The following is a 12,213-nucleotide window of genomic DNA, read 5'->3' on the forward strand; positions in this document are numbered from 1 at the left end:
AAAACGGCAGAACATGAGAATGGCGCCATGAGGAGGGCTGACTCAGGACATGCTGAGCTTGACATGGCCAGTATATGGAGTTGCTAACGAGGGCGTGATTTTTAAGGCACTTCTGCATCTTGCTTTTTAAGGCACTATTCATATCCTGCTGAGGGACTTCAACCACCCTGACAGCTGCTGTAAAAGTAGCACAGCAAGCTGTAAGCAATCCAGGAGATGCACTGAGGATAACTGCTTAAGCTAGGTAATACCCCTATCGGAGGTACTGGACCTGATGGTCACCAACACAAGTGAGCTAATTGGTGACGTCAAGATTGAAGGCAGCCTGGGCTGCAGTGATCACGCATTGGTGGAGTTCACAGTCCTGAAGGATACAGGTCAGGTGAAGAGTAAAGTCAGGATCGTGAATTTTAGAAACGCAAAATTCCAGCTGTTCAAGGAGTTAGTCAGTGGGACCCCCTGGAAAACTGCCCTGAGGAACAAGGCAGCAGAACAGAGCTGGCAGATCTTTAAGGATGCTTTCCATAGAGTGCAAGAGCTCTCAATCCCCAGGTGTTAAGACATCAGGAAAGGAAGGCAAGAGACCAGCATGGCTGAGTCAAGACATGCTGTAAAACTAAAGGGCAAGAAGGAAGTGCACAAGCAGTGGAAGCAGGGACAGGTATCCTGGGAAGAATATAGGGACACTGCCCAGTTATGTAGGGATGGGGCCAGGAAGGCCAAGGTGCAACTGGAGCTGAACTTGGCAAGGGATGCAAAGGATAATAAGAAGGGTTTCTATAGGCATGTCAGCCAGAAAAGGAAGGTCAAAGAAAGTGTAGTGCCCCTGATGAATGCAAGTGGCAAACTGGTGACAATGGATGAGAAGGCTGAGGTACTCAATGGCTTTTTTGCCTCAGTCTTCACTGGCAACCTCTCTTCCCACGTCTTGAGTGGACGGACCACAAGACAGGGACTGGGGGAGCAAAGTCCCTCCCACTGTGAGAGAAGATCAGGTTTGAGACCACCTGAGGAACCTGAACATACACGAGTCTATGCGACCTGGCAAGATGCATCCCGAAGTCTTGAGTGCATTGGCTGATGTAGTTGCCAAGCCACTCTCCATGGTATTTGAAAAGTCACAGCAGCCAGATGAAGTGCCTTGTGACTGGAAAAAAGGAAATGGAAGTACTAGGGCTCAGCAGTGAAGCAGCACAACATGGTCTGAAAGCAACTGAGCTGAAACTAATAACCCATCCTGCTCTGCAGTTTGCCCCCCAGGATCCAACACACAAGGAAACAAGGCCATAAGATGCCACAGCACCACACAAACAACACCTAAGCCTGATCCAAATGTCACTCTGCTGTGGGTACCACTAGCTAAATCAACAGAAGCAACTGGAGAGATAGATCAGAAGTTGTACATCCATCCATCCAGGAGTCCAGCACAAACTGAGAGCTGCCAAGAATAAAACAAGTGCTATGATTGTATATATTCATTGAGGGGGTGAATGAATGCACAAAGGAAGTGCTGTGGGGCACTGTAAAGGCAACAAGATTATTCTTGTCACTGCACGTTTTCAAAGCAAGTGGAGATTTCCAGCTTAAATGAGCTGTGCTCACACTCATAGCAGTTTATTCCATTTCTACTTGCTGTCCTGTTTTTCTTTTGCTCACACATGCATACAGTCCCTTCACAAGAGACAGGAGAAAAAAGTAACTGCAGTCTAAGCTACTTATTTCATACACTGTGAAAGAGTACGACATTGAAAGGAAGCAGAGTTTTTGGGCACACTGTGAGAACCATGAATCACCTCTCCCAGAACCGGGAGAGCTAAAATGTTTCGAGAGAAAACCTCTAAAGCAAAACTTTATCAGAGTGCTTTCACTGTATAGGTACTTTTTAGATACCACATCTACCTCTAATACTGAAATTTTTCAAATCACAGACCTTCTGGGCTCTAACCACAGGCAAAATCTGACTCTGCATTAATCCTTATTACATCTCCATATACTTCTAGATTATTTCGTAAGATCACTAACAATCTTGCTTGTTTATATGATCTTCAGGGATAAAAATTCTGGTTTTGGATTTGTTTTGTAAAGTGCCACGTATTTATGAAGCCATATATATAATACATCATCCAGTGACTGCAACAGCGCAATCATTCAGGCTTTCTGTGAAACATTTATCATGGAATCAGCAATCAGGCATCAAGTATACAAAAATAACTGTTATCTAACCCTGATCTCCAGTGCCTAAGTATAATTCCACACAGAACTTAGCAGCATGCGGCGGCACTAAAAACCTCTGAGCCACTATGCACAGGCCTCAGTCATTTGTGCCAGAAGTGAAGGGAATCAGGCTTTGGATGTGCTGTTCTGCTTCAGAACCACCCATGCCTTCTCCTCCCCACCTGGGGCAGCAGTACCATACCTGGACTAACACGGCTCTCTGTGGCGCGGGGGTGCAAGGGCTGGAACTGCTGCCAGATCCCATCCTGGTGTGTGGTGTGGCTTCATGCCCCAGCACTGCTGGCCACTGGAGCTGGGTGCTGTCACTTTTCTTTTTTTGGTCCTCGGCCTGAGAAGGAGAAAAGCAGCAGCATGTTGCACACTGAGGCTCAGACTTTGCAGCCTCCATGTTCTCCAACAGCAGCGCAGTGCGCATTGACTCTGACGGACCTCCCCACTGGGGAGAGGTCAGCCCTGGCACAATACGAACCATCATTGCCTCTCCATTTGCAAATCTTTCTCTTCCATTAAGCTTCCAAACTACAGCAAGGAAAAAGGCCTGAGCTGCCATCTGTTACATTCTAAGCCATCCCACCCGCTGCAGGCTGGGATTTTAGCTGGGAGGAATCACCTGCCTGTATGTACTATCTTTGACATCATGCAGCCTGTTTTGCTGTGCATTTATTACCCCCTTCTACAACTGTGCTGGTTTTGGCTGGGGTAGAGTTAATTTCCTTCACAGTAGCCAGTATGGGCTATGGTTTGGATTTGTGCTGGAAATACTGCTGGTAACACAGGGATGTTTTCGTTATTGCTGGGCAGTGCTCACACAGACCCAAGGTCCTTTCTGCTCCTCACCCCACCCCACCACTGGGCAGGCTGGGGGTGCACAAGGAGCTGGGAGGGGACACAGCCGGGACAGCTGACCCCAACTGACCAAAGGGATGTTCCAAACCACAGGACGTCATGCTCAGCAATATAAAGCTGGGCAAGAAGAAGGAAGGGAGGACGTTCGGAGTGATGGTGTTTGCCTTCCCAGGTCACCGTTAACAGGTGACAGAGCCCCGCTGTCCTGGGGATGGCTGAACACTTGCCTGCCGATGGGAGGTGGTGAATGAATCCCTTGTTCGGCTTTGCTTGTGTGCACGGCTTTTGCTTTTGTGCACGGCTTTTGCTTTATCCATTAAACTGTCTTTACCTTAACCCATGAGTTTTCTCATTTTTACTCTTCCAATTCTTACCCCCATCCTGCCTTGGGGGGAGTGAGCCAGCAGCTGTGTGGGGCCGAGTGGCTGGCAGGGGTTAAACCACAATGTTGACGTTACTGCATGTTGCTTTCTACTTTAAACCACTTTTAACACTCTATTTTTTGGTATGTTACTTGGCACTATGAAGAACACTGAGGAACACGATCTAGATTGACTAAAGGTACTTTCATTTCCTGAGGGCATTGCTCATTACAAAAATCTTTATTCTATGATTTTAATCCCACTACTCTTTCCAGTTTCATTCAACATGACTAATTCCCATTCTCTAGTGTAAATCTTTAGCATATCCTCTGATTCAGCAGCACAGAAACAGCTTTACACAGTAAACTAGAGATTAATGCCATAAAAACACCCCGTTATCTGTGTCTGGGTAGGCTTTCTTAACGGTATCTCTCAGTATATCTGATGTTTGTGCCTACGTCAGGAAGGTAAGTATATTCTTAACACAGCCTAGGAAACTGCTGAGGAGATGGAAAATGTTTCCACTTAGTCTCACAGATCTCTATGGGGGAAAAAAAGAACACCAAAAACACACACATAAAAAACCTTATTAAAACAAGCAACCAGCCAAATACCATGAAATTCTAGCCTCAGTGAACTCAATCATCATACTATTCTTGAGGCCAGATTTTCACTGCTTGCAACTCCTAATAATGAAAGGCAAATTTTACCATAAGCAAGAAAGAAAATGTAAAAGCTAGATATGACAATTTACCTACCATCTCTGTGCCAGCTCCAGAGTGTTTGCACAATGCTTGCATGCAATATATTACGATCCCGATGCAAATTCACGCAGCTGACGCTTCGGGCTCTCAGAACTGACACCAGACCCTCTCCAGGCGCTGAACAGGGTCAAGCCCAAGCTAGGAGTCCTTGCCTCTCAGCTCATTAGCTCCAGTGCCGGTGGGACCAGGTACAGCACAGAGTGAGCTCACACCTGCACACACCAAGGAAAGCCCCCCCAACCTGCCTGCGACGGGGTAAGTGCAATGGCAAAGACAAGGAACTCCAAGAAAGGGTTCTGTGGCCCCAAACATTAAACTTGAAGCTTTGGAGGGCTGTAGGGTTTCTTGTTTGGTTGGTTGGTTTTAAAGCCTCAATGCAACAGTAATTCTGGCAAGTGTTTGTATATCAATAAGTTCTTGAGTAGGTTATCTCTCTCCCTACATAGGTCTCACCCAACAGAGAAACTAGCCTCTCTTTCGCTAATAAACTGGGAAAGATCAATGTCCACAAGTACAAATCCACTGAGCTACCACTGTTAAAACCAGTCAAAACTGTAAAGCATTTCTAAATTGTTGTGAACAATTATAATTGCTGACAAAATTACAAAGTCTCAAACTTCAACCAAAAAATGCAACCATGTACCACTAATTATAATTTTCGTAGAAGGATCTGTGACTTCCAAGAAGTTCTGAGATTAAATAAGTAATATTGTAAAATTATTTTTCTTAAAACTAGAGTGTATTATGGTAGTCATAATGACAAGAGCCTCGTGCTGTGAACCTAAAAGGCAGGCAGCACTTTATCTGAAACCAGTGATATTTTATTTCACCACTAAATTAAAAGTTAACAGTGACTGCATGCTAAATTCCATAATACATTTCATCTGCTACAACGGGGTCATTTACAAAATACATGCTGAAACCAGAGATATTTAAGCTGACATTTTGCAGTTCTTTTGACTTCTAACTACAATGAAGCAGAAAAGAAAGTTAAATTAACTGAGTTGTGTTTTCTCCTCACCCACCAAAAGCCTAGCAAAGGCAAAACATTTCTATTGACTTTGATGTTGTGTATTTAGCAAAAGCAGCTTACTTCGCTACCCACACACAATTTACTCCCCAGCTAGTGTAAGACCCAGCCCTCCACCATCAAACAAATATTGATTCCAAGAGGACTTCATTCAAATTTCAGTAATGATTTGTTTAATCAGTGAACGCAATAAAGCCTTCGGAGCTAGGGCATTTGGGTTTTTGACAGTTAAGTTGTACTTCAAACAGAATTATTCTCTTGTTTTCACAAACTGCTACTCTAACAAGGAGCTTAATATCTTTTGTTTTCCTGATTTCATATTTCTGCTTAGCTGTTTGCAGACTCTATTCAGTCATTAAAATTCATCATTTCAACAATCCTAGCAGCTTCATTTAACTGTTTATTGATATAGAAAATTTCAGCCAAGGGAACCAGTTGCACATGCACACACACGAAGAGATGACAGGGAGGGCACTTGCTTAAAGAATGCAGCAAGACATTAAGCTGCATTGCTCTGCATTCCTCCCAAGTACATGCGCATAGGCTGTCCTCAAGCTTTTGCTTGGGTATTTTGGGAAGATGCTTTGCCTTGAATGCAGAGACTGTCACATCCACTATTCTACTTAGACACAACCACCTGAAGAGGCACCTGCGAGCTGCTGAGATTTCTGACATCAAACCAGACGTTAGTAACACAACAAATTTCACCAGCTGTAGAACTCGGCTCACAAGTTGGGGTTATATCAAAAAGAAAAATAAGCGTGCTAGGAATGATGAGATAACGTATGTGAAACGGACCCATAGCTTTTCACAGTATGAGAACAGCAACCAGAACAAGTCGGTGGACAGAAGTACTTCCAGAGTTAGCAAAAGAGTGAAATGGTTTTACAGCTCTTCATCAAGGATTATCTGTGGCTACCCCTGATCCATCAAATCTACGTAAACTCCTGGGGACAAAGAACAAGAAAAGGCATCACAGCGTGACACCGAGGGCACAGAGATCTGTCCTTGGGAGGCATGATGCCATTCTGTGTCTGGGTCAATTTTGTGAACCCAAAAAATCAGGCAAAGACATCCGTTAAACCTCAGATGATACCACCTTAATTCATTCCTCTTTGGAAGACAAGGGAATGACACTTGGTTGACCACAGAAGGACCTTGTTTCCCCATTCAACAGTCAAACCCTTCTCTGAACTCAAGTAGAAGTGACAAAGCAACGCTTCCTTTCCCTTACAGAATCATTCAGGTTGCAAAAGACCTTTGAGATCATCTTCTATATTAATGGAAATCAAAGGCTTTACTGTAGCATAAGTGTGTAGTAAGACACAGATCAAGCTCTAGATTTAGGTCTTTAAAAAAAAAAGAAAAAAAAAAAAACAGTCTGTTCTCCGTTTCAGCGTTACAAACTGCAAAGCACCAAAATGCTACACTGGCCGAGATAGTACCTCTTTGCTTGTGCTGCTTGACGGCGAATGCACTGCTGAACTTGAACTCTTGGAAGGCTCCTTCTTTTTCTGCTTGTGGTCATGCTGGAGAGACAGCAGCTGTGTCTGATCTTTGGGGAGAGTCCGATGCACCTTCCTGTTGTGCTGCACATCTTCCACCTTCTGAAAGCAAAGAGTGATGAACCTCAGAGAGAACAATGCCTTGGAGGACAACCAAGTTGACTGCTGGAAATATCAGCTTTTCAAAGAACAAAGTGAGCACGACTCCAGCAGGGCTGACAGAAGAACCACAACCCTGACCAACAGGAAGCATAAGTGACCCCAAACACTCTGTGTTTGACTTTTGAGGCAGCATGTCAGAAAATCATTATTCTTTTTACCTTTCCTAAAATCAGAGGGCCTTAATCAAAGACACCATGATTCTGTTTGATTACAAATCAGTTTGCTGCTGAAACATTAGAAAAACATTGTGGCCAAGGTGCCAGACTTGACTATGAGACTTCAGCGTTAAAATTAACTGCTGCTCCATTTTTGTTTGTGAAAAACAAACCGTCCTGGTTACAACCCAAACAAAAACTGGAGACTGGAGATTTAACCTCATGTTCAGCTGATGCTGGAAGCTTTCAGCCTAAAGATAGAAATCAGATTGAAGTGACTGAAGACCATTTCAGCATGGAGAAACAGCAGGGACAGAAGGGGGAGAGGCAGTGTCATTGCTGTAGATAAGGAGGATGACTCAGGAGCAGGCATTAAAAAAGTCCCTCTCTGGTCTGTGACTCAGAGGACGGGAACACCCTCAGGGAACTGAGAAAGACATCAGCTACAAGAACAGGGAGCTGTGAATTGCTGTCAAACACTCTTTTCATACCTGCTTCTTTTCTGATTTCCTCTGTCCGTCTACTATGAACTGTTCATCTTCCACAGCCCTTTTGTCTTCTTTACACCTCTCCTCTTTCCTCTGAACGGCCTTAGCCTCTGGCCACCTCTGCTCACACTCCTGCTGCCTTCGTAGCTCCTGCTCTCGCCTCTGATGCTGGAAGACAGCCAGGGAATAACATTGCTTATTTTACTTTACTTTTATACCCACCAATTACTTATGCCAGCGTTTATTAATCACAAGGCCCATTTCCTGCTAGGCCGTTACTAATAGGAGATACCTGATACACTGCACAGCAGAAGTGGACAGCCACAAGCAGCCACCACAATGACTGCCAAACCTGAAGTGAAACCTTTGCCCTTCTCACAGCCGAGGACAGATTTGCCATTCATTTAAGCAGGTATACAAGATCTCTGTGCTGGCTGGCAGCTAATCTAATGTCAAATGTCTTCCCATCATTTTGAGAAGGAAGGTTTTTTCCAGAGTCCCTCGTTTTGCTGGAGCAGCACTGTGCTTCACAAATGCCAGCTCCAGAGTGTTTGCACAATGCTTGAATTTCACCAGATACTCATGAGAAGAGACACGGTGATTTAGCAATGCCTCCAACACCACAGTGTGTCAAGACAGCTGAAAAGGCAGCAGCTACCGTGTAACATCTTAAACAGAAGAAGGGTCAGGACTCTGGATCAGACAGACACACTCCAAACCGGGCAACGCACGTAAGAAAGAAACTGGCATCTCTCATCCCATCTGCCTGGGCTTCCATCACCAAACTAACTCAAGCAAAATTTCCTTCGTCTTCCACTCCCAAAGCTCAGGGCAGGTTGTCAGCAGGAAAAGGACAGAGCCCACTTAAAGTAATTTGAAATCTTAGTGTTCAAAAGTGACACCATTCTCTCAAGGCCAAAGACTACAATCCAGGTTAGGCTGACAGTTTAACACAGCCTTCTTGCCTTTCAAAGCCTACTCTCTACAGGCACATTTTTTATTTATGATGAGACATAGAACGACAATACAAGCCAGTGCCTACATCCTCCAGCCTCCTCCTCTGCTCTTTCTGCTGCTCGATCCGTTTCTGCCGCTCCATCAACAACTGCTTCTTGTATTTCTCCTGGTCCTTCAGCTGCTGCTGCTGGCGATGAGGGTCAGATCGGTTTTTGTTCTCCTGCTGCAGCCTCAGAAATTCACGGCGGAGAGTTGACTCCCCAGGGAGATTAACTATGGAGCTGAAACAAAGTTTCTACATGACTAAATATGACACTAAAGAGAGAATTCGGTGCTTTGGGAATTGCTTGTTGTCCTGTGTTAGTAAATTGAGACATTCCGATAAATCTCCAGCATGTTGACTATGCATCCACACTTACTGTGCTACAAAACAGCCTGAAGCTGATTATTGGGTCCTTGATTTGAGAGTTTCCTCCCTATTGCAGGGGAACTAAAAAGCAGCTTATTACAGACATCTTATACTCAGCAGTTATATTTGATAGCTACAAAACAGTTGAAGCTACCAGAGGGGATACAGGAGATAAGAGATTCAGAGCAAGTTAAGAAAGCCATTCTGGCTGAGGTGGGCTGAGAACAGCTTGGGCAGTCAAATTTCCTATTCCAGTAATAAAATTAACCTTGGTTCTCCTTCATCTTCATTCAGCTCATCATCTTCTTCCTCACTTCCACTGTAATCATAGTCCGTTTCTTCTAAAAAAAGAGAAGAATAAACAAACCCCAGTGGAGGATGCTGTTATTTAAGATATGATCTCGAACTTTGTTTCTCAGCATTCAACCTGAACTACATGTAGCTCAACCGGAGTTTAAAAGCCACAGGTTGCACTGGGGGGCTGAGGGGAGGTAAGATATCCACGTACATCATTCAAAATCTAGTCCAGATAATGTTTCAGGGCAGCCCCTTCACACACTCCCACCTTTTCCCTTGACTGACTGTATTGGTTTTGCAAAACTAACCTGTTTCCATAATCTGAAATAAATTAGGCTAAACCCACAGAGAAATCCAATCCCCATAACACCACCAGCAGAGGGATCTTCAGAAAGAAATTTAGATAGGACATAAAAGACTTGTACTGCCCTGCTCTGCTATTATATACCTCTTGTATGGCTAAGCTAAGGCCTTCAGTAAACCCAGGTTTCCTTTTGTATTAAAGTGAGTAATTAAAAAAAGAATCAGGAATAATAAATTAATGCTAATTTTAGCATAGCAGTTCAGAAGAAGCTGACCCATACTTTTAAGTTTTATTCAAGACTGACATGAAGGCAGCTTTTAAGGGATAATTTCAAACGGGTCCTACTCTGCATTGCTGGCTATATGGCACGCTAAAATGGGACTTAATTTTTTTTAAAGTCATGATTTTGAAGTGTATAGTCTGGCAATTTCACACTGTTCTCCCTTTCGGGGGAGATTTGATTAAAAATAGCACTTTTCAGGTCAAAACATAACTATCTCTCAGGAAGTGATTGTTATCATTGCATTTTTCCCCCCTCAAGGCCATTTGTGAGAAACTCTTAACTCACTATCTTTCCATTCAAATGTGCTTTGAGATTCACAGCTGAAAGAGGTCATGGAATTTGCAACTACTGTTGGAGTCAGTAAATCTACACTGCAACAGCAATTTCATCTTAGGCACAAACGTTCCTATCGTCAAATCAATACTGCGAGTTTATAAGTCACTTTCCAACTGTATAGTGCTTTCTAAATTTGCCCTTATAATCACTGATCTTCAGAGTGCCCCTGCCAGTATAAAATATAGAGAATAGGGGAGAGAGGGCAGAATAGGGGAGAGAGGGCAGGGAAAAATCGGTGGTCAACAGGCTATGGCTCTCTCTCCACTTTGCACAGCACTTAGTCTGCTGTGCACAGACATTTACACAAGCCTCATCCCCATGCCAGCACTGCTTCTTCCAGGTTTTGCTCTGAAGAGTAAGGCTAGCATTTGGAACAAACTCAGGTTCCCTCTTTTTCTTCAGCCACCCTGTGAAGTAGGTGATTGATTATACCCATTTGTGTTTTGCTGGAGCTTGGAGGCCTTCTCAAGGTCCTTTCTGTGCACTCCACTGCAAAATTCTTGAAGAGAACTTCTGCCCCCAAAGAACTCACAAGCTAAAATTCTATGGAGATGCAACAGGTAAATTAAATGGATCAGGGACAGACAGGTGAACCAGCAAATGCTCATTGAGTACTACTTAGATACTCAAGAAAGTAGGGACCTAGACTTTACTTGGACTCCTCGCTTATGTTAGCATTAGGGTTGCTCTCAGTGCATCAGGGTTATTCAGCCTCCAAAGACTTTAGCACTTAAACACCATTGAGGACCTGAGCTTTGGCGAAGAGATGTTCAAAATGGCCTCACTACTATCAAGGACAACACTTCCTCACAGTGTTCCTGGTTGTAGTATTTCAGTTGCATCTGCCTTTGTACTCTGCTGTCAAAATTGGAGGAGGACCTACTCTCTGCAGCGACTTTTGTTTTTGCCATGTTACCCTTTTCTCCTTTTTTCTTCCTTGTCCTGTCCAGGTGGTCTTTCAGCATGATGCGCACTTGCCGTTCATTCTGCATGTCTCGGATGAAAGAATGCTTAAGCAAGGTTTCAGTGGACGGACGATGCAAGTAATTTTTTACAAGGCAGCTTTCAACAAAATTTAGGAATTTCTTTGACCTGAAAAAGATAGAAAAGTGGAGGAAAACAATAACCCTTTTCCACTTGTGCGCCAAGCACTACCCCTGAGTGATGGAAAGCACTAACTTTGCAAGGTTTCCTTTTGCACTGGAACTGTGTGAGACAATTTGAGCACAGCGCTGAGGGTGAATGATGGGGAACTCCACCCCGACCGCTGTCTCAGTGGAGTTGCTCTGAATTTACATCTGGATCAACAAAGCCACAATCTGGCCAAGGCAACTCTTTCAAAAATGTCCTTACCCTTTTGACATGGTGAAGATTTTCTTTATACACTTCATTTAAAAGACAAACTAATTCCCTGTAGGCCACAGTGACTGCCAGTAGCCTCACAGTGTCCACTCAGTCTTCTGACAAAGCACCAACCCCAAGCAGCCCATCTAAGCCTTGCCTCTGCAATTTCAGCCAGTCATGACAAACTTTAGCAACTGCAATGACTGCTGCAGTTTAGGCAGAGTTCAAAAGAAAGGTGTTGCTTCCCAAAGGTAAAATACATCTGGACCTGTGGCTTAACCCAGCACTAGAAACAGCCTAGGAAAGACTTCATAGATCACTGTAGGATTTAACAAGATCATTGTCTCCAGACAAGAAAGCTCAAAATCCTCCTAAGCCCAATGCAGCAAAAATACAGGTTTTACACATCTCTTTACCATTTTCTGGATTTCAGCTTTGGGGGTGGGTTCCGCGGGATGAGGAAGAGCGCTCTCATGGGGTGCATGTCACACAGGGCTGCAAAGGAAACCACAAGCTATTGAAGGGTGCATGTTCCCCACTGTGTCCCTCCCACAGCCTGACCACATTGACCCAGACAGGCCAGGAGCCTGGTTCTCCCCACAGAGGCGAGCAGTCCCCACAAACACTCGTACTTCCAACAGCACAGCATACGCCACAGAACCACACTGTTAGTCAATGAAATTCACACTACAGCCAAGAAATAGTCTCTGAGTACAGAGAAATCTTTCACGACAAT

General features: G+C 44.2%; 1 protein-coding gene across 1 annotated transcript in view; it reads right to left on the reverse strand.

Moving 5' to 3' along the window:
• Nucleotides 1-12,213, reverse strand: part of NRK (Nik related kinase) — a 103,276-nt gene that overhangs the window by 38,808 nt on the left and 52,255 nt on the right. The window contains exons 9-15 of the mRNA XM_086470547.1: nt 11,894-11,972; nt 11,050-11,225; nt 9,182-9,254; nt 8,590-8,785; nt 7,551-7,715; nt 6,683-6,844; nt 2,417-2,563 (exon numbers count right to left, since the gene is read on the reverse strand). Coding sequence (XP_086326673.1) covers nt 2,417-2,563; nt 6,683-6,844; nt 7,551-7,715; nt 8,590-8,785; nt 9,182-9,254; nt 11,050-11,225; nt 11,894-11,972 — 998 coding nt within the window. The remainder of the gene's footprint in view (nt 1-2,416; nt 2,564-6,682; nt 6,845-7,550; nt 7,716-8,589; nt 8,786-9,181; nt 9,255-11,049; nt 11,226-11,893; nt 11,973-12,213) is intronic.

Source organism: Leptosomus discolor, chromosome 9 (genome assembly GCF_034619465.1).
Source record: "Leptosomus discolor isolate bLepDis1 chromosome 9, bLepDis1.hap2, whole genome shotgun sequence".
Taxonomy (NCBI): Eukaryota; Metazoa; Chordata; class Aves; order Leptosomiformes; family Leptosomidae; genus Leptosomus; species Leptosomus discolor.